This window comes from Theobroma cacao, chromosome 1 (genome assembly GCF_000208745.1).
Source record: "Theobroma cacao cultivar B97-61/B2 chromosome 1, Criollo_cocoa_genome_V2, whole genome shotgun sequence".
NCBI lineage: Eukaryota > Viridiplantae > Streptophyta > Magnoliopsida > Malvales > Malvaceae > Theobroma > Theobroma cacao.
The window spans coordinates 26219684-26242150 of record NC_030850.1 but is presented as its reverse complement, the minus strand read 5'-3'; the positions used below and the strand labels follow the sequence as shown (position 1 = coordinate 26242150).

General features: G+C 33.8%; 2 protein-coding genes across 5 annotated transcripts; one reads left to right on the top strand and one right to left on the bottom strand.

Annotated features, from left to right (window-relative positions):
• On the top strand, positions 457 to 5247 carry LOC18613047 (WD repeat-containing protein 70). Of its 3 annotated transcripts, XR_001929196.1 has the most exons (10): positions 457 to 1050; positions 1148 to 1360; positions 1456 to 1656; positions 1734 to 1841; positions 1968 to 2105; positions 2213 to 2464; positions 2585 to 2905; positions 3526 to 3703; positions 4402 to 4453; positions 4834 to 5247. XR_001929196.1 is itself a non-coding variant. In XM_018126718.1 (9 exons), the coding sequence occupies exons 1-8, from the start codon at positions 577 to 579 to the stop codon at positions 3691 to 3693; spliced, it is 1875 nt and encodes a 624-aa protein (XP_017982207.1). In that variant the 5' UTR covers positions 457 to 576; the 3' UTR covers positions 3694 to 3703; positions 4848 to 5247. The 3 variants fall into 3 exon arrangements, 2 of the variants coding, with proteins under 2 accessions (XP_017982207.1, XP_007050138.2); XM_018126718.1 differs by lacking the exon at positions 4402 to 4453 and having other exon boundaries at positions 4848 to 5247; XM_007050076.2 differs by lacking the exon at positions 4402 to 4453.
• On the bottom strand, positions 5154 to 18064 carry LOC18613046. 2 transcript variants are annotated; one of them, XM_007050071.2, is made up of 19 exons: positions 17780 to 18064; positions 16804 to 17506; positions 15683 to 15883; positions 15207 to 15290; positions 14469 to 14528; positions 13625 to 13669; positions 11923 to 12122; positions 11294 to 11803; positions 10942 to 11044; positions 10675 to 10854; positions 10501 to 10590; positions 9525 to 9587; positions 9346 to 9420; positions 8010 to 8060; positions 7586 to 7663; positions 7205 to 7339; positions 6739 to 6846; positions 6560 to 6625; positions 5154 to 5627 (listed from the first exon to the last, which is right to left on the bottom strand). In XM_007050071.2, exons 2-19 carry the CDS (start codon positions 17152 to 17154, stop codon positions 5556 to 5558), a joined length of 2472 nt encoding a protein of 823 aa, XP_007050133.2. In that variant the 5' UTR covers positions 17155 to 17506; positions 17780 to 18064; the 3' UTR covers positions 5154 to 5555. The 2 variants fall into 2 exon arrangements, with proteins under 2 accessions (XP_007050133.2, XP_007050135.2); XM_007050073.2 differs by having other exon boundaries at positions 10675 to 10752.

The window sequence follows — 22467 nt, the reverse complement described above, 5'->3', positions numbered from 1 at the left end:
GGAGTTTAATTTTGATTTTTTTTTCTTATCAAATACTGTAAAGTAATTTTACTACTCACATTACGGGAAATGTTAGTAACTTTCCTCATTCCAAACTCCTCTTAAAATTCAAATATTAGGAGTACAATTCTAGATGAAGCCTTAAATAGAAAGCCTAATTTTATCCATAGGCCCTAAATTTAAATATCAAAATTTTAGTTTTAAGTTAAATCTAACTAAAATATTTATTTACTAAATAATTTTTTGACCAAAAAAAAACAATGCCCAAAACAGACCAAAAAAGGGCTGGGCTTGTGAGCCTGGGAGAGCTGCTACGCCATGGGCATCTATTATTTGGGCCAAAATTTCGCACCTTAAGGCCTACACCTACCAAGCCCGCTGGCGCTTTATGCCCGTTTCCACCCGTTCAGGCTCCAGTTCAATTCCCCTGTTTAAATAGAGGAAATTTTGTGTTCATATTTCATGGCAGCTATTGCAAACAATTAAGCTATAAATCTTCCCCAAATCTTAAAGAAAAAGGAAAAAAAATCACATTTTTGAATTGAATTTGAGCAGAACAGGGAGGGGGAAAGGAAAATGGAAGACGACGCTGATATTTACGACGGAATCAGAGCTCAATTCCCTCTCACTTTCGGTAAGCAACAAAAGTCCCAAACCTCTCTCGAAGCCATCCACAACGCCACTCGCCGTTCTACCACAGACGCCGCCAATAATAGTAATAATAAAACCGAGGAAGGCCTCCCTTCGCTTTCCTCCTCCTCCCAAGCTTGGCTTGATTCCCTCCGCAATTCCAAACCTTCCAACCCTAACACTAATGACTCCTTGATTGGCCCGCCCCGTCCTCCTGCTGCTGTCCCTGATGAGGATGATGGTGACGTCATGGTGGGACCTCCTCGGCAGCCTCTAGGTTCAGGTGATGACGATGATGATGTCATGATTGGGCCGCCACGGCCGCCAGTTGGGCCCAGTTCGGACTCTGATGAGGAGGAGGAGGAGAATCGGTATCGGATACCAATGAGCAATGAGATTATTCTCAAGGGACATAATAAGGTACTTTATCTAATTCTTTTTTTTTTTCCAAGCTAAAATGTCACTTAAGCTGTCATTGCTAAAATAATTAAATTCTAATAATGTTTATTGCTTTCAGATTGTTTCAGCTCTTGCAATTGATCACTCTGGATCTAGGGTTCTTTCTGGAAGTTATGATTATACCGTTCGAATGTTTGATTTCCAAGGAATGAATTCTCGTTTACAATCATTTAGACAGCTTGAACCATTTGACGGCCACCAAGTTCGTAATCTAAGCTGGAGTCCCACGGCAGACCGGTTTTTGTGTGTCACTGGCTGTGCTCAAGCTAAGGTTACTTCTTGCATAAGTTTTTAGTTTTTTTCCCCTAAAGTTATTGTATTTATTGGTTAGTTAGTCATTATTGTTTTTTTTTTTTCGTATTTTAGATATATGACCGAGATGGACTTACTTTAGGTGAGTTTGTGAAAGGGGATATGTATATTCGTGATTTAAAGAATACTAAGGGACATATATCTGGGTTGACTTGTGGAGAGTGGCATCCGAAAACTAAGGAGACAATTTTAACATCGTCTGAAGATGGGTCGCTTCGTATATGGGATGTTAATGACTTCAAAAGTCAAAAGCAGGTCTGTATTTCTTAACATTGCTGATCATACTGAAGGAGATTATGTGAAGAAAATGCCTTCAATTGTTTGTTATATAGGTTATCAAACCAAAACTTGCACGGCCTGGAAGAATTCCTGTTACAACATGTGCATGGGATCGTGAAGGGAAATTCATTGTAGGTGGAATTGGAGATGGTTCTATACAGGTACTTGTTGCTGATAGCTGGACACTTCTTTAATGTTGATTGATTGCATGCTACAATAGCTTGGTTTCATGGTGTTGCTTCTATTTTCTCCTCAAAATTACATGCTTGTTTGCATTATCGTGGCAGATATGGAACCTTAAGCCTGGATGGGGAAGCAGGCCAGATATATACATTGAAAAAAGTCATTCTGATGATATCACTGCACTAAAGTTTTCTACTGATGGAAGAATTTTGCTATCCAGAAGCTTTGATGGTTCACTCAAGGTAATTAGCACAGTGGTTACGACCAGATCAGTGATGAACCTCTCCTCCTAAAGCAAAATTCATCTTAGGATCTTGATATTTGTTGTTAATTATGCAATATATGTCAGGTTTGGGATTTACGCCAGATTAAAGTCCCTCTTAAGGTGTTTGATGATCTCCCAAATCACTATGCTCAAACAAATATTGCATTTAGTCCTGATGAGCAACTTTTTCTAACTGGGACATCCATTGAGAGGGAAAGTACTACTGGAGGTTTGCTGTGCTTTTATGATCGTTCAAAACTTGAACTTGTTCAAAGAGTTGGGGTATCCCCAACTTGTAGTGTTGTGCAGTGTACTTGGCACCCAAGACTAAATCAGGTATACCACACTCTATCTCTCTATGCATTAACCTACTGTGAGCACACCTACCCCATGCACATACATGGTCAAAAAGTATGAACTGATCAATAATACTCATTTAATTCTTTCTGTTTTAAGATATTTGCAACAGCTGGGGATAAAAGCCAAGGAGGGACACATGTGCTGTACGATCCAACCCTTAGTGAGAGAGGTGCTCTTGTTTGTGTTGCACGTGCACCTAGGAAGAAATCTGTTGATGATTTTGAGGCACCGCTTGTGATTCATAACCCTCATGCGCTACCATTGTTTAGAGACCAACCAAGCCGTAAGCGTCAACGGGAGAAGATACTGAAGGATCCTATCAAGTCGCATAAGCCTGAACTTCCCATAACAGGACCAGGATATGGTGGAAGAGTGGGTGCAAGTAAGGGAAGCTTGTTGACTCAGTACCTTCTTAAGGTAATGGCATTTTTCCTTTCCAAGAACCTGGTGCTCCTTCAAATTCTTATCTTGTATAACTAAAGCTGCTGGAAAAGACTCTGTCCTATTTGGTCGAGCTGGTGCTTCTCTAAGAAGTGCTGTTTAAGTAGAGCTATTTTGAAAATGCTGTAAAGAGAAACTAAAATAGTATTTGAAAAATTTAATGCAAAGGAATGTAAGATGTAAAAAATTATTTGATAATAATTTAATTTAATTTTAATAAATAAAAAATAAAAAACTGAACTTTATTAAACAAATCATAAGTTTTAAAATGAAAGAAAGAAACAAAATATAATTACAATTTTTTATTAATTTAAAATTAATAAATAAAATCAAAAGAAAAATCAAACCAAGTAAAAAAATTAATGTAAAAATATAGTTCTCCCTGAAATTTTATAAATTAAAATGTCATTAAATATGTTATTATACATTAGCTCTTTTGAAAGTGTTTTGATTTGTAGCTTCCTTTAAAAGCCCAAATGAGATTCCTGCATAAGCTAAGAATTTTAAAATTTTGTGAACCACTTCTATTTTTGCGGTAGAATATCTTTTCCATGAGCTGGGTCAAACACCGACTTACCTATTGACTGTCATTTCAGCAAGGGGGAATGATCAAGGAAACATGGATGGAAGAAGATCCTAGAGAAGCTATACTTAAATATGCTGATGTTGCAGCTAAAGACCCCAAGTTCATTGCTCCAGCATATGCTCAAACTCAGCCCGAACCTGTTTTTGCAAAGTCAGATTCTGAGGATGAAGAGAAATGATCTGATTATGGTAGCATTTCATTCTACTGAATAGTTTTTTTTTTTAGTATTTTTCCTTTTCTAAACGATTCATAGTCACAAACAATCTAAAACATATATCACTTTACATAGCATCCAGGTTTTACACACAGACACAATATCAAAGTGTAATATGTGCTCCTGCAGAACTCTTTGAACTGAACTGGTTAATTGAAGGTGCAACCATTGTCTGTCTTTGCTAAAATTCTTGTTTTTGTGGAATGGTCTGTAAATTTTATTATTTGCATGTAATCCTCAAAAAATGATTGATTCCCTTTGTCTTACCAATTGCAGGATTTAATATCTAATTAGTTTGTCTCTGAAAGAATTTTTATCATAATATAATAATATCAAATAGGTAGAGTTGATTAAATTTGCTAAGTGAAATTATGCATAATCAGGCTAATGATTTGACCATTGTAAATCATAGACATTGAATTATAAAACAATTTTATTTGGACAGACATTTTATCTTGCTGGGTGGTCAACTGCTTATGGATGAATGCATAGTTGAATAGTTTTACATGAATTGGGATTATTTCATCCATTCTTTTCCTTGCAATTTTACATCAAACTGCCATAATAAAAGGTTCCTTGGTCATATATGGGTAATTCTTTTTACTGCATGCCTTTGTATAACTGGAGTGATCAGCTCTTAACTAAATGTTTTACTTTATTCGTTTTTCACAGGATGGATCCTTGTGCCTACTGTCTATAGTAGGCATTTTGAAAGATTTGACAAGTAGGTGAATAGCTTCTAGCCTATGACTAGTATTAGAATGAAAGTTAATTCAAGAACAATATAGCTGAAATAAATAGTATAAATTTTACGAATGACTGGTTAGTTTGCCCTCATGCTTTTATAAGTTAGTTTAGTCTGTGGAGCTTGGCACACAGCTCACCCCAGTGGAAAAGTTGTGATTCCTTTACAATTGATGATGACATTAAAATTAGCATATTACTGAAGAGTTTATGTGAAGTGTTCTTGTCTGTTGTTGCATCATGATGCCATCTCAAATTATCCGTGGCAACATTTGCCGGTTACATCTCTTAGAGTCTGTTTATTGGCAACAGAAAATGCCTTATCTGATCTTTGGAATATTAATTTGGAAATTGTGACAGCTCTTTGAAACCAGGCGAGGCTGGACAAAACTTGCTAAATCATTTTCAAGTTTTCTTGGGTGGGGAGGCATGCACTGTGCATTTACCAAATAAGGTCAGCAATCGACACATTCATAGCCCAGCTGAAGAATGTGGTCGACTTGGCAGTCCCAACTCCCAATCATGCTTCATGAGAGTAATGCAATATCAAATTGACGGAAATGTGGACCACTTTTGTAGCTTAGTTACAGCACTGATTTGAACAATACCGGATGAAAGCCTCTATTCCAAGCGATAAACAGTTTGCTGTTAAGCAACAGATGATCATTAAAAGCTAAAAATGTTGATAAAGAATACGAGTTACTCTATAAACTGTTGGATTAAACTATTGACATTTACAGGATTTGTGAGTAAGATCAATCTCTGATTTTCCTAGGCATCCCATCCCCGTAAAAGATCGGGATGATGATGATTGTTTGCTGTATGCAGTGCAACAGACATATGAGTTATGTGTAGCATTCCCCAATTATGACTATTATGTTACAAAAATCATTTTTGCCACCTTTAGCCGCAAGTGAGCTCACATTTTATGGCTCTGCACACACTGTGATTTAATAAGGCTTAAGGTCGGTGCCAATAGTTTCAGAGGTCACCACCCTCGAGACCAAAGTACTTTATATCTGATAAACTTTTGCATCTAGGAAATTTTCATCTGATGCAGCACACCTTGTAAAGGGATTAAATTAGTGCTCATTCTCAAAGCTTGACAAACGAGAGTCTGATAGAACCGTGAATAGCTGTGTGTCTACGAATAGCTGCAAACACCAAAACAGCAATGAGTAAGCAGTGGAAAGTTGTGCGATTACCCACTTTAACCAATCATTTTAAACATAAAGATCTTGGATTTAGGTTCCTCCGAACTTCATGTTAAACATGCTTTGAGTTAACAAACCCAAAAAAAAATTTATATAATATACAATAAGTGTGTGTGTGTGTGTGTGTTTTATTGGATCTAGTGTTGCAATTTTGTAACATAATGATTCCGCATATTTTGACATACAATTTTCTTTCCCTTGTATCTTTCTTGTCCTAGGGAACAACCCTGAGATTTGCAGAATGCTTAAGGAGTGTAGAGCATTTATATCGCTCCAGAAAGTTTCATGCCTAAGCTTCAAACAACAACCCTTATACTAGCTCTTGAAAATGCTAATCTTCTCCAAGTTTATTGCCCTTTTTCATCTAGCTGTTTGACATCCACAAGATGGTTTCAATCATTTTTGCATCAATACACAACAAAGCATCAGTCAGTGTTTTAGCTGGCAGAATGGTGGTCTTCGGAGTTCAGGCATCTATGAATGTATATAAAATGTCAGGTTTGGAGGATATTGGATGCTTTAGGCTTAGGCCCGGTTATTCTCACCCTCCGTGGGATGTTTTAAGGGTTTTGACTAGACTCCTTAAATTGTGGATAAAATGTAGCTATCATGAATGATGCCACATGGCAATGGCAATACCTTATGATTTGCTAAATGACCATGTACCAGGTGTTCTGCAGTCGGACCTCATGCCATCGTGTGTGTGTGTGTGTTGTGTGTAAATTCTATCTATTCAATTAACAAGGGAGTAAATCAATATTTAACATTAGTATGGAAGTTAAAAGTTTTATGCTTTGAAGTAGCAAACAAAAAGTTTGGATCAGGGTACAAACAAAAAGATGTCAGCCATGAAAATAAAGAACACAAATTACCTTAATAAATGGCCGGTCCTTACTAGGAAAAGAGTCAATAAAGCTATCTTTAAGTAGTAAGGAAACCTGGATGTTAATCAAACACATAAAACAAGCTGAGAAAGACATAGCAATTGTGCAGGATTTGTTAGGAATAAAACTGGAGAAACAACACAAAGTATCAGAATATAAGCACTAACCCTGTCATAGTTTGATTGTACACTAGTAATTGTATGAGACCTCAGATTTGCACAAAGTGACTCCAGGTAGTGCCTCATGATGGTCAAAAATTCGGTTGCAGCTTCAGCCTAAATAGGAAAAAATTATATTAGTTGCCACCCAAAAGATGAAAATGAGAAGTACAGATAAAAGGATAATAAAGGTGGTTAAAAAACAAAATGCACAGAAAAAAAAAGGTTAGATGGTAGAACCTCTCCAGATTCTTACAATAAATATTATAACAAAATTAAGAATAATCTGAATTAACCCTGAGCTTACAGTGACCTTGTTAAAACTTTGGTTATAGTGAATTAATATGAAATAATTAGAAAGATCTTTGATTAAAATCTTGACCAATTCTAAGAAAGATAAAAGGTTTTAACAATTAAAACAAGTGGGCATGTAAGTAGAAACATTAAACATTTGATTGTGATGATCAGTAAACACCTGCACTTCATTGCACCTATACGTAGGATGTTTTTTAGCAATTGAACCTTCAAATGAGAGTCTGGAATGTATCGACCCTAGTTGAGATACAAGCTCTTTATGTCGAGGAAGTGTAGGCAAGTGACATGTTTTAACCTGAATAACAGTTGAAAGAACAACTAAGAACACTAAGAGTTCGTGTGAAAAACTTCAAGCCATCCTCATAGATTATGAAATTTCCATACAAATAGTTAAAGAGATTGAGAGCATGCAGAGAAACAAAAGACATTACCAAGGCACTAAACTTTAGTCCATATAAAACATTATAACAATTCTACTGCACAATTATAGATCTTGACACTAATTCCAAACATGAAAAATATATTTAGAAACCAAAAACACCTGGTTCTTGAGCACATTAACTTGAACAAGATTAGATGTTTTCAGTTTCAAATCCGTGGGTTTGTGTTGTACGCCAACCTACAAAATGGAAGAAACAACAAGCTAAATCAGGGAATTTCCATTACTTCCACTAAACATATGCTATTATAACATTCTTTGCCGATGGAAATATGTAATGTAATGTATTTATTTTTGTATGCTCCTTCATACATAAAGAAGGAAGAGCTTGGACCTGCTTAAAAAAGTAAAAAACAATCTTTTTTTGTTTGTGCGTGCATGTAGGCATTAAAAAGATTCTTTATATCTTTCTTTTGCAGGTTAAAGCTCTTCTCTTATGATTTAGTGCCAAGTGTCAGTATAATTTAGAATTTCATGCATCATACCATCTTTTTCTATTAACATAGAGAAAGGCACCATAACTCACAAGAAAAGGAACAGGTGCATCAAGAAAATCAAGCATCCTCATTGGCAGTACCTGAAAGCAAATAGAGAATTTCACATAATGAGAAATAAATGATCATATCAGATTATTAAAAGTACAATGTCTAGAAGAAGTACTAAATGCAATTTGCAACTAAAAGTTAACTATCCGAAATGTAATCTGCCACTAAGCATAAAGTGCTTGAATTCACTTTTCTTTTTTCCCCCTCTCATCATAAGCAAGAATGAAGAGAAACATACTCTATTGAAAGAGGAAAGGATCAATATTAACAAGCTACAGCACTTTCATATGGCTTCAAATAGGTAAGATGTTTGGGATTTAGTCTAACTGTAACTAAACTACATTGTCAACATTCAAATATTAAAGCATTATAAAGCATTTTTACAAAATTGATTTCCAAAGAGATTCTCAAAAGTACTCCACCAACCTAAGAAAGTTCAATCTTTTACATAACAAATTCCTATTGATATCTTCACCAAATTTTTGGTTGACATGTAAAACTATCATACGCCTGATCAGCTGATCCTTTTTCTCTTTCTATAATCTTGCTTTTTTCATTCTTTTTCCCTAATGCACATGGTTTGTATCAATCCACAATTTATGAGTAGACACAAACAAATACATACTCAAATATGTAGATATAAAAGTTTCTTAAAAATATGTATATCCATATGTCTGTATATATGTATTTATGCCTCTACTTATAAACAGGAAAGTGTTTGTTAGGTTACAAATATATTTAAGATTGTCACACTGTATATGAGTACACTAAAGAAGGCTTTAGACAAGATCCACAAATTGGAGATCATTTGTTCAGAGTTAGCCAGCATTGTATGTCTATGTAGCTAGAAGGTTGTAATTTATCATTTGTTATAATTTTTTGTGCTACAAGCTCTTTTCCTAGCCTTCACTCTATCTGAATGCACTGGGGCTAAGCCTAGGACACTCATAATCTGTTGGCAGTCCCTGTCCAGGAAATTTTGTGCGTGATTCTAGGAGCTTCACCATGCTGTATCATAGGTCATGTCTCCTGATGTTAATTCTTTATCTCCTTTTCTTGACTTGTTTGAAATGTTTTAATTTAGAAGTCATATTTTTTATTTGTAATACTTATCTCTTTTGGTTGGCCATTTTCATTGTAGACTTTCAATGTATTAATATTTCACACCTATTGTGCTCAAAGACTAACTTCAAAAATATTTGAAGAAATGATCTACTACCATTGTTAATATCAAAGTTTAAGCTAAATCTAGAAAGATATCTCCCAGCTATAGAATTTCAAATAAAGAGCAGCAGGGATGTAGGTTATGGAGCTTACTGGAAGCAACAAACTCTGCCACTCAAACGGACGAATCAAAGGAACAAGGGATAACACCACAGCTGAAAGAACACCCTGCATTGATTGAAATTAGTATCAAAGCAACAGCTGCAATAAGAAGCAACTAAGTGCAAAACACATAGGAATGGAAATACAATCTCTTAGCTAATCTAACTTACCAGATTTGGGCAAACTACTACAACCTGTTTTTCCAGTAATACTCCTGCTACCACTGCCAAAATCTGTAAGAAAAAGTTTAATGTCAAACCAGATGCACCAACAAATTACAAACATTACGTCTGCAGCAAATGCAAGTATGAACCTTTAAGATATCAGAACGGAGATTCTCTCAAATAAATGCATGCAAAGTTGACTAAGTAACATAAAGAGAAGACATTAGAAGTTTAGAATTGTTCATAAAAATTGATTCAAATTACAATTAATCATTCCTCAAAGAGTTGAGCTAATACCTAAATTTGCATTTTAGCTCCAGTTCTGTTTCTTTTATTAATGCATGTTTTTAGAATAAAGCATCAAAAGTTTCTGTATATATTCTTCCAAAAGCTTCATAGGATACGAAAACAATTCAGTCTTATTGCTTGCTTTTTCTGTACAACAAAAAGCACTGAAACTAAGGGCTATGGAATATACAAACATTATTTAGTGCATGATCTACTTATCAATTATATGCAGATTGGATCTTTCTGCCCATTGCCGATGGGGCTTAAGTTAAATATTTAAGAGAAGACATAAGACTATAAGATATCTGTCAATATAATTTGCAGTCCAAAATATAAATTCCACCAGTAGCAGTGTTTCCTTGTTAGTCAATCACTCTGAGAGACTTCAAACTTAGAAGAACACATACCAATTAAAGGTCATTGAGTTTCAGAACATTAGATATTACCACGCCCATGTCTATGCCTGAAAGCCCATTTAAGCCACCTCTAGCATGCTCTAACTTGGAATATTTAATTCCAATAGACAAAAACACTCTAATATTGGCTTGCGCCTCATTCATGTAATCAAAGAATGAACCCGGTCCCTAAATATGTGATGTCTAAACCAAAAGTTCTGTTTCATTTGCAGATCAAATGCAGATAGTTGAAAACACAGCTAATGTTTAGTGAACAGGTATGCATCATGGCACATTACACTATCAAGAGAGAGAGCTCGACAAATTGTTGCAGTTGTCCATACTGAAAGTGCAAGAGCTTCTTCAGCTGCTGCCAAATTTGCATTGACCTTTCACCAAGTTGAGTGACATTTAAGTGAATATATATGTTATGTATGAACATAGACTAAAAATACTGTGTAACAAAGAAATACCTCAGCAGCTTCAAAGGAATACAAATAACTTTCATCCATATCAAGGGCAGAAACTGGTGGTCTCACATACTCAATAGCCTGTAAATGCTCAAGAGGCTGAAAAACTATTTCACTTCCTCGTGGAGGAAGAGATAAAGCATGATAACCACAAATTATCTGTAGAAGATCATTTTTATTTTCCTATCAAAGAGATCAGATAATTAAAGATCAAATGGAAATCAAACTATCCAATGATATGTAAAAAATCAGAAACAGTAGATAACTAACCCTAGCCCACTCCAATATTAAGTCATCTCCAAAATCCTTTTCATGATTCAAGAAAAGTTCATCGTCCTCATCCTCATCCTCTGATGCCACGCTTCTAGCTGGACTGCCAAAGATAACAATATATTACTGAAATTATGATAGGGAAAAAACTGCGAAAAAACTACAATGAACTGACAAAAGTAAAGGCAAAAGAGAAGATCTAAAGTAAAGATGCCAGATTGACATGTTTATCCTACAGGCAGAAATTTTCTACCACCTTCTCATGTAAGAATGTCTTCACATTATAATAAAGAATCTTTTTTATTTATTCAACGTGCAAACTTAAACAGTAGATTTACTCATAATTCTCCACCTGAATAGGGATTGAGAACTTCCAAGACGCTCCAAAGTACGGCTCCTTGAGCTGACAACTGTTCCAATATCTGGAGAAACTTGTCCATTTTCATAGGTTCCATATATTCTTTCTGAAGCATCAGAACGATTTTCTGAGGCTTCAGATATGTTATCATCAAAATTTAGCACATTCTTCCTAGCATCCTTCTCTATTTCCCTAACATGACCCAAATCTGAAGCCTCACTTGCAGTTACGCTTTCAGGGGACTGAGGTGAACTTATCTTCAGTGAAGCAGATGACACCTCATCATCAGCTATAATTCCAGCAGCAGCAGCAGTAAGAGTCACAGCACTGTTAACAGGTATTGCAGAAGCCATCCAATCATTAACATACTCCCCATTGGGGCAGTCAGTGGTATCATTCATTTGTTCATCTAGTTTGGAGACAGATGGGACATAATCAGTGAGAGACAGAGACATTTCACTAACAAATTCTGTTATTCGATTCAGGCGCTCCTGTGCAATGATACTGCATGCAAGTAAAATATTGTAAATTCGGTTATCAGCACCATTGTAGTTAACATCTCCCTCAAATTTCAGTGACAACCAATTCTCACAGGTCATGGGGGAAAAGGAATTAATGTTAACCTGTTCAACATCTCATAGTGTAACTCAAAGAAAGGCACTCTAGTTAGCAAACAATAGCAGCGAGGTGCAGAAACCATAAATTGGCTGCATGCTCCAGATGATAGGGAAATAGGAGATGTACCGCCTAAAATACCAGGCTGTCTCTGAACAAGTTCCGGTACATGCAAGCAAACACCATAAAGTGTAGCATTGCCTACCACCTGATCATGGGAAGCATAAAATGTTTCACAACCCATCAGTTCCTGTTTCTCACACAAATGCTTACTCTACAGGAAGTGAAAAACTGCGAAACAAAATCAGACATAAAATTCTTATGCCATTGTGAGATTCAGCATCATTTTGAAAATTATAAACGCTTAAAAGCATATGAATAGCTTCATTGAAAAAAATGTCACATGCAGATAAGATAATATATCAATAAATTGAGTGGTTTTTTAGTTTAGACTAAAGTTAATGCTTTTTAGTCCATGTTGCTGTTTGAACAGGATAACTCATAACAGATTATAGCAAAAGGCATGAAGTCAGAAAGCATGTCTCCTACTCATTGATGCTCCTCATAAGTCACAACTTTACCAGACAAGTTAACCATACAATTGATGAGAGATAGACTCACAGTTTCAACTCTACTCTTCACCATAGCCCTATCATTCTGATGACCTCCTCACTGGTAATTCACCACTGTTTCACTACTAATTACTCCGTCTAATCTTTCCTCTTCTGAATCACCCTCCTTGGAACCTTACACAGATCAAGGAATCTTTTTGGTCCAGAGTTTCATTCCATGTTAGTCATAGTCTTTTAATAGTTATTTTCGGTATTTTATATGTTAGGATATCATATTAGTGGTTTTGTTTCTGCTATGGTAACAAAAAGAAAAAAGGGTCAAGTTGTCACAATGCAACACTTGTGGCATTAAAGTTCCAGGTAGTATAGCAGTTAAACATTAACATATTTTGGTTTTCTTAGGGTTCATTAGTGTTTAATAAATTAATAGGATTTAAAGGTTTCTGAAGCTGAGATTTAATTTTACTAGGGTTTTGTGTTCATAAAATTTCAGTTATAATCCCAGATGTAAAAGATTTTTAAGAGATAATTAATAAAATAAAATACTTTTTGAAACAAGCATAGCGAGTCTTTCTTCTCCTAATCTCTTATTCCTTTCTGCTTTACCTTCCTCTTCTAACAACTCATACTGAGTAAATGAAAGTCTACATTAGATAGATATCATTCCATACTCCTGAAAACACAGACTACTTTTGATACCCACTTCCACTATTGTCATTTCTAAATTTGAAGCTCTCCTGAGAACATTGTTCTCTTTAGATTAATGTGATAATGGTTGAGCACAAATGAAAGCAATGTTGGACACATTTTCAGTGCTGAATTCCATTTGTGCTCAACCATTAAGCCATGCATCATTTTATCAATTCATTTCTCATGCACACGGCGCCATTCTCATCAGCCGTAGCTTCAATGTGACATTCACATGGTGCATCTTACTGCCCCTAAAAGTTACCTTTCTTTTTCTCCACCACAACCAATAGAATGACAAAAAATAACACAAATAGAGAATATAAAATATACACGAGACCTGACTCCATTAATTGTAACATCACATGTTATAACTCAATGTACCATAAAGGGGATCAAGTTTAACACAACTAGGATGCAACAACACAGCTTAGAACAAATATTAACACACCTTGAGTGAAAAAGTAAATGCTTGATCATCTCTGCCCAAATGCTCCTGTTAGGAACGTACAATAATAAAAATGTTACTTTTTTTTTTTTGGTCGACAGTACCAACATGCGAGAAAAAGTTTTGTTTCTCATAGACAATGCACAAAACCTATTATGCTTTGACTTGACATAAGGACAACTATTTGGAATGCCATGTAAAAGACTAAAAATTCTTGGTTTAGAACAAAACATCAGGCTTAATTGGCATAAATCTAACAGAGGTTTTGAGTTGGTTAACCCAAAACTCTGTTGTTCATCTCCTATTCAGTTGGAGCATTGCTCTTCGAACTTAAGTAAATGAAAGAGGAATAAAGTGTAAATTTATAAGTTAGGGACTCGGAAAATTCAACTGTGGCCGTTGAAAGAGTTACTTTTAAGGGCAAAACCAAAGAAAATCCCAACAATGAGAAGAAAGTGGCTATTGACAAAGATAAAATAGAGGTTAGCACAAATTCAGGGGGAGTAGCTTCATCTACACATAGTTATCGTTAAAAGATTAAGTTAATCCCCAGCACATGACTACGGCTTTGGATGATAAAGATTGAAAATAGATATCTTTCTTAACTGCTTTCCCACATAACTGAACAAAAGAAAATAGTGTAACTTTGTTTTCTTTTATTTTCTTTTCTCTGCCATGTTTTCTTTACTTGAGAATGTGCAAGCCAGTGTGCAGTAGTACCAGTAGTACTACCCATTCAGGAAAAAAAAAATACTCAGATATAGAAAACTGTTAGATAGAACTCTACGAGATGTAAAAATATAATCTTTTAACACAGAACACATAGAGAGACATTAATTTTGCAAACCTGTCCATAAAGAAGCTCATTTAGATCGCTAAATGATGGAGTTCTTTCTAGCAACCGTGCCTAATTCATAGAAAAATAAATGTTGTCAGCACATTGACAAAAGATACAAGAAACCATCAATATCATATTTTAAGCTGAGGACTACAACATAAAATAACAGTACATAGCCAAAAGAAAACTTTTTTACTAAAAAAATACATCTTTCGAGAGGAAAAATGCTTCTTCAATCACAGCATGCTTACAGCCAATATATATATAAGGTTAAATGCAATCACTGTATATGGTTACATTTAAACTATGGCAATGATTATGCAGCACTCAAAGTCCTATGAAGCATATCCTGTAATTTCTTCTGCATTATCATACATTTCTTCCTGGTGAAATATCATTAGCTATTCCCATATGTAAGACATAACTAAATGGAGAAAATTTAAATAGATTGCATGCATTATGCTAATCTGTGTTCCACTAAAAGAGGAGAAATGAACAAGAAAGGCAATAAAGCTACAAAGACAGAGATAGGAGAACAACTAAATATAAGAATGATAAACTGAATTTTTAAATGCAGTACATGAACCAACAAAAGGTAACCAAGTTTGAATTGTTATTTATCACAAGTAAACTAATGTAGGTATGAAACACAGAATAATTAAGCTAATAACTCTTCTCATTTAATACAGTTCAACACCAAGTTTTCTGCAGTAGACAAGAGTATCACAAAAAATAGTGAGATCAAACCTTAACACCTCCAGGGAAACAAAAGGCGGCTAAGTCCTTCAACCGCATAGCTAACCTCTTCCCGGGAGGGTATCTAAAAAGTATCTGTGAATCAGGGAAAAGAAGAGGAGAGACAGGATAATGATGTCAGCCCATATGAGAAGAAAATAGACTACTATTGATCAGGATGTATATACTCTAAATTGATTGTCTTTTGATGGCATTTTTATAACCAGAATTCAAGTGAAGCAAACACATTCTGCACAAAGGGTACAAGGAGAATTCTCAGAAGAAAAGACACATACACAAACACAAACTAAATTCTTGCTTCTGTAATGATACTGCCTTTATTTGTAAGGAGAAACACAAATTGTTGATTTACATAGTTGACAAACTAAATCTCCAGGAGGTCATGCAAACTTACAGAAATTAAGGTGCAGGGTAACATATTGTTGAAAATATAATAGAGTTTGAACAAATTTAGTTATGTAGTCAACCTGAGGTTCAAATGTTGGAAATGGAGGTCCCCGATGCTGTAGCATTTTAAGATCTACAATTCCAGATCTAGTCATCTCCATCTCCCACTTCTTCCTCTTAGCAAAGGCTTCCTCCACGGCTCCAAGATTAGCATCTGGATGAATCCCCACAATAATGAAGTGCTCAAAGATTGATTTGGGCTCCTCATATTTAATCTGATCCTGCAATAACATCCTCAAATTAGAATTCCACAAGGCAAATAGAAATACATTAGTATTCCATCAAAGTAATGCACACTAGTTGTTTTATCCCATCATCTAAAATCTTGCAATCATTAATAGATTTTTGTCACAATCCATAACTTAAGGTATGCACTAGGCTCCCTATATTAAGGTATGCTTGATCAATACAGCAAATAATATTCAAGCAAAGAAAGAACAACAGCTCTACGACATTCTTCTTGGCAAAACAATAGAAGCTATCAGCTCAATCAAATTTTGTGGATGTCCAACAGAAAATCAATTAGCTATTGGTGGAGAGGCCCAACCTATATATAAGGCCACAAAAAGCCTCAAACTAAAAACATAATGGGATAACACCACTAAACAATAACATAAACTATTTGTTATGACTTCTGTCATGGTCATATGTTTGACCAATAAATCAAACCAAAATCAAGCGTAGAAGAGAGGTAAGAAGGTGCATCAAAATATATTTCAGTTTTCTAGTCTTACAGAATATATGAAGCTATGGGCTCTTAGACGACCTAAATCACATCCCATCAACCATTACCCTATCTGCATTACAGTGGTATCTAGTGAATACAAAAAGCCCAGTAGAAACACGCAAATAGTTGAAGTGTTATTTTTCAAAAAAAAAAAAAAAAAAAACGAAACTTTACATGCATAATAAGCCATAAAAGAAAAGGGAAGCAACATGAGATCTTCCTAGTCCTATAAGCAAGTAATAGCGCAGGTTTTACCTATTCTTCAAGAGAAAGTTATAATAAATCTGACAAATTTACAGTAAAAAAGATGTCGCAGCTGCAGGTAATGCATGCACAAGATAACAGGTTACAGAAAAAACTGAAAAGACAAAAAATAAAGAAGAAGAAAGGACAGGAAGAGTTGGGACTAAATACCATTGTTTTGGAGTGGAGTTGATACCACAGGCGTTTCTGGTTTGCCAAAACCTCAGGATTGAAGGTTGACCGGTACCTTTCGTCCCGCGAGTTGCCACCCCATCGCCAAGCCTTCTGCATCTGAGTTTTCAATCTCTGGAAACTATTGTCACGCCGGTGTCCCGTAGTCGAAACTTCACTCTGACTGCGCCTATGCCCCGGCGGCGGTAGCCTCGGAGGATCCGAGCTTCCTGAGTGCACTGCATGCAGTGCTTCCCCATCCACTTTCATAGCCTCCTCATCAGAAAGATGGTACCAATAAGGTGATGGTGCCCGGTCTTCTTGCCCTTCAGCTTCTTCCTTGGTTTCCATGTCTAAATATTTTTTTATCTCATCTTGCAATGATCATTTCACCAATTAAAATCAAACCTTTCATCCATTAAATTGACACCAATGACCAACATAAAAATTCACACCTTTTCACTTATTTTGCAGATTCTACAAGATACCACCCTCTTAAAAGTAGAACTTATTATAGATAACACCAAGATATGAAACGGGTTCCCTTTTATTTGCTCTTGATCCCCGATTTTGTAACAACCCAAATCATGAAACCTTCCATTATGCTTCTACAATCCAATTAAAAAAAAATTGCCTCTTCTTATATAAAGTTTGCAATTTGAATGCAAATTCCTGGGCTTTATGATTCATACGGTATAACAACCTGTTCGCAGAAAAGTTGAAAACCAAAGTTATTGCAACGTTTTGAAAGGGAGACCATGAGAATGAGGATAATGAAAACGCCAAATCAAGCACTTAAAAATTCCCAACAGCTTTCTACTCTTCAAAATGCAAACAAATCATCAAAACAGAACTTTGTAACGGAAATTTGATAAGATAGGATGGGTTGAAATTTAATTAATGCAAATAAAAAAGAAATAAATAACCAATAACATCAAGCATAATTGGCAGAGCAACAGGAGAGATTCTTCCATACCTGTTCTCTGTTTTTTTAGCAAAGTGTGGGAGACAGAGAAACGCTAAAAATAGAAGGGAGTTATAGTTATAGAAAAAGGAGAGGGGAGGTTACACATAAGAGAAGGAGATTAAGGGAACTGTGCAGGCATTTTCAAAAAAAGAAAAAAGGAAAAGAGAAGACAGCTCAATATGCCATTGCAGATATGAGTAGCGAATACTCGTACTAATAGCTTATAGTGTTTTCAGTGAGAAAATTTTGCATTTAGTTCAAAGTTTCCTGTTTCCTAATAGAATAAGTAAATAAACCAGCCAAGGAATCGCTCCATACTTTCATAATATTCAGTTTTAAACATGTTTAGTGTGTGAATGTCTGATTTTTGAAACATCTAATCTTATCTTGTTATTTTAATCTAAACCTTATAATCTCATGTTTTTGGTAATTTGAGATGAAAATCAAAATAGTATAGGAATTTTTTGACATGATATTTGAAAAAAATTTATAAATTATTAAAAATAATTTCAAATAGGCTTTCATTCTTTTATTAAATTTCATCAATGATTTTGAAAAATAATAGATATTTTGATTCATAATAATTAATAATCATTAATTATTAAAATTCATTTAACTACTTAAAATAAAGATATGATGGTTTAATTGAATGTAAAAAAAGATAAAAATTTATTTTCATTTTTTAAATAATTCATAAAAATATAATGTGTAATTTTCTTTTTCTAAAATTTTTCAAATCACGAAATAATCTAAAAGGATTAAAGAAACAATAAGATAAGATGCAACTGCAATAGCTTGCATTGGAGAGAAAGTGAGGCGCCTTTTTTGACCAAGGGAAATTCGATGTGAGGCGTGCGTGCAATGGAATGGCAAAAGCCATATTTCCCACCTAATTCAAGCCTATACCGTTGGATGCAAAGGGCAGTGGGCTTCACTTCTCTTCGGCCTTTTGTTTTGCACTTTTCACACCTGAGAGTTGAGCGCTGTACGTCTTCCCACCCGTTAGATCTCTGCATTTATGGCACTGATGATGCTGCTTTTGCTATTATCTCACTTTCGCCTGGACCACCCTCCTTCACACGCACATTGCAACACATCCAAATCATGTTTCCATTTTAGCCATTATTCTTGTACTAAAAATATATACAAATTTATAAGCCACCGATAAATCACAAAACCCCTCAAACTAGGAAAGTTTACAAGTAAGATATTCATTATTTTTTTAATATTTTATTATTTAATAAGATAATTGAATCTTTTAAATATTTTATTAAAATTTTAAATTATTATCCGAATATCATAAATATCTTATTAAAATAAATTTAAATTTAATTTTTATGTATCTAATTAATAAAATTAAATTCATAAATTCAAAAAAAAAGTTAAAGTTTAAGATTATATTTAGAAAAATTAATGAATTTTAATAGCATTACATTAATGTTAAGAAATTTATGAACAAAAAATTATATATATAAACCTAAATATTAATATTTAAAATAACTATCTATAATCGAGTTCAAATAGTGAGTACTCTAGATCACTTGAACCGTACCCGATCTTGTAATGAGTAGTAATTTTATTACCCAAATCTTAACTAAATTCGATTATAAAATACTCTAATCTTTCTTAATCAAGTCAAGTAATACAAGATTATAAGGTATCTTAATTTTACCCAAACCGTATAGGATACTCCATTATAAGGTATGTTTTTATATCCTTACCTCAAACTACTAAAATTTCTTAACAAATATTACCTTTTCATACCTGTTAACTTATTGTTTTATTTACTACAATTATGAAATTTTAACAATTTATGAAGGAGTATTTATTTGGCTTTTAATATCTTAAAATTTTTAATTTATGCAAGAAGCTTGTTTATATTTTTAAATGAAGTTATAAATCAAATTTTATTTTAAAAAAATGTTAATATATAGTAACAAACATTTAAATAAGACTTCTTTGTATTTTTCACTTTACCTTTTAATAATTCATAAAATTATATGGAAAAAATTATTGTTTTTCATGTTCACTTGTTTCAATTTTTTTGTCCTGATTTAATTTATTTAATTATTTTTAATTGATACAAAATTATTTTATTGTGTTATGTTTTTGGTTTCATCCTAAAACCTAAAATTTGGTTCAATAAAATTAAGTCTTTTTATTTTTAATTGATTAAAAATAAACGAAAATAATATTGAATAATTTTGTACATTTTTAGCATATTTACATTAAATTTTCCAAACATTTATTTCAATTAAATGTATATGGGTGAGTTTGTGGATAACTAAAAAAATAAAATTTAATTGGTTTTGATTTAGGCAGGCACGTGGGTGGAACGCTCGTTATAGCGGTGAAGAAAAGAAAAACATGAAAGTGCGGAAAAGAGCGAGAAATGCTCCGCTGTCGCACATGCCTATTGCCGTCCATTTTTCTCGAGAAGTGTTTCCTTTTGTTGTCAATGGAAACTTTACGAGAAAGATTCTCTCAAAGCTAAAAAGTTAAAGAAGAACGTAAGCCAAGTTAAGTTCAAAATGACTGAAAATGAAGGAAAGAAGCAACTACTATTCTACTACAATCCCAACAGTTTGAAAGGGTGGGATCCCAAGCCCAACATCTTCCTTCCTTCCTAGTCTTTTGTTTTATTATATGCTCTTTAATTTTGTCTCTTTCATTACCATTATTTTTTTGGAATATTAAATCTAGTCTTTGAATAGGTTCATTCGTTGACCCATAATTCCTTTTCTTTTCTTTTTACTTTCTTTGAAATGATCAAGCTACCCTCTTAGTATTTTTTTTGCCAATGTATTTGATTCATTATTTTTTTTTAATTTTTTTGGTACATGTTACTTTGAATTGCAAATCATAAAAATACATCAATATGCTAATTGCATTTGCATTCATTCAATAGGTTAGAGTATAAATAAGATACCACAACCAAACTTGAAAATTATATACACACTACGCCTCTATTTGGTAATAAAAAAAAAAGCTTTCAAAATTCGAGGATAAGAATCATGCACTTAGCCTCTATTTTCACTGTAGTCTATGATTGCTACTAAATCTGAATGAGAATGATCAACTTTTTTTTTATTTTTTTGATTTTTGTTAATTTAAATATAAAAATAAGGATAAATAAGAGGAAGACTTTTGTGTTGTATTTTTTAATTATTTATGTTTTGTAAATTTTAAAAAATTATTATATTTTAAACATAAAAAAATATTTAAATCACTGGTCCACATTCTCAACCCAAAAGATATACTTAATATGTGGTAGAAGCTCTATGTTTATATACTCAAGACCTATTCTATCTCTTATTTGATGTGGGATTCGTGACATTCTACCCCACCAAATTGTGCAACGCTCCTATTGCACTAGCTCTTTTCCCATAGAGGAGAGGGACTCTTACATTAGTCCGGATCTACTTCAACCTTTGTATCTCTCATGGGAGCCCCACGTCAGTGAAAATTCAAGTTTACTCTGATACCAAATGTCACAGACCAGAACTTAAGCCTAATTTTGTGTAACCTTACTCTGAAAATAGAGTTTAAGTAAGCCTATAAATTATGAGCTCACGTTCTCAATTTAAAAGACATACTTGATAGGTGGTAGAAGATTCATATTTATATACCTAAGACTCGTCCCATCTTTTACTGATATGGGATTCGTGACATATGGCATGTTGTAATGCATGATGAGTCTTCACCCCACTTGCCCTCAATTTGCTTCCTTCATCATCGTCATTCATAATTGATGCCTAAAATTCATCTTCTATACATTAGATTTACGGTGACCAAATTTTGGTTGAAAAGGAATTAATCGAATTACTTGAAAATTTTAATTAAAATGATTCGATTAATTTGAAAATAAATATGATTAAATCAATTAATTTAATAAAATTTAATTTTAAATTTTCTAAATTATCTAAATTAACTAATTTGTATATAAATCATTTATAAGTTACAACATATATGTTCATATAATATATTAAATATATCATACTATTATAACATATATGTTTATGAAATAATAAAAATTAAAATTGATTCAATTATTAATTGATTTAATTTGATTCAATTAATTGATTAATCGGTTAAAACTTCATCTTCGAACTATTAAATTAATGTTCACAATATAGTTTGTCAAAAAAAAATTTGTTGAACTAAATTAATTATTTGCAGGCCTCCACTTTAAGTAAAAAGTCTTATTAATTGGTGCATTGAGAATATTTACTCTTCATAACTACTTTCAGACCTAGAGATTGGAGATTGAATATTTGGGTCCACATGCCAGATACATTGGAGTTGGTATTGTGCCTTAAATTGCAAACATCATTTCGGAATAAGCATTCTTATTTAATCTATCTATGCACCATGTTAAGTACAAATTCATTGAAAATTTTCATTCCTCTATTTTTCCTACTATGTCTTGTGCTTTAAGCCTTTGATCACCCAATATGTTAGTTACAGGCTGTCAAACCCAACTCTCCAATAAGCTGCCCAGAGTTTCAATGGCCCATAAAGTATCCAGATTCTAATGAATGAATGGAAAAGGCAAAAACGCCATCAAATCTTCAATCGAGCAGATCACCCTACTTGCTACATGCTACACCTTGTTTTATATTTACACCTCGTGCTGTACCCTTTTTTGAAATATATATATATATTTCAAAAAAAGGTGCAACACGAAGGCTTCTTAA

What these genes read in the sequence shown, in the direction of transcription:
- LOC18613047 (XM_018126718.1), top strand. Translation starts at nt 577, where the DNA reads ATGGAAGACGACGCTGATATTTACGACGGAATCAGAGCTCAATTCCCT. An exon ending in CTGGCTGTGCTCAAGCTAAG is followed by an intron (nt 1,361 to 1,455) that starts GTTACTTCTTGC and finishes TTCGTATTTTAG; the next exon opens with ATATATGACCGAGATGGACT. An exon ending in GGCACCCAAGACTAAATCAG is followed by an intron (nt 2,465 to 2,584) that starts GTATACCACACT and finishes TTCTGTTTTAAG; the next exon opens with ATATTTGCAACAGCTGGGGA.
- LOC18613046 (XM_007050071.2), bottom strand. Translation starts at nt 17,154, where the DNA reads ATGGAAACCAAGGAAGAAGCTGAAGGGCAAGAAGACCGGGCACCATCA. An exon ending in ATTCCTTTGAAGCTGCTGAG is followed by an intron (nt 10,591 to 10,674) that starts GTATTTCTTTGT and finishes ACTTGGTGAAAG; the next exon opens with GTCAATGCAAATTTGGCAGC. An exon ending in GGCAGAGTTTGTTGCTTCCA is followed by an intron (nt 8,061 to 9,345) that starts GTAAGCTCCATA and finishes ATTTGCTTTCAG; the next exon opens with GTACTGCCAATGAGGATGCT.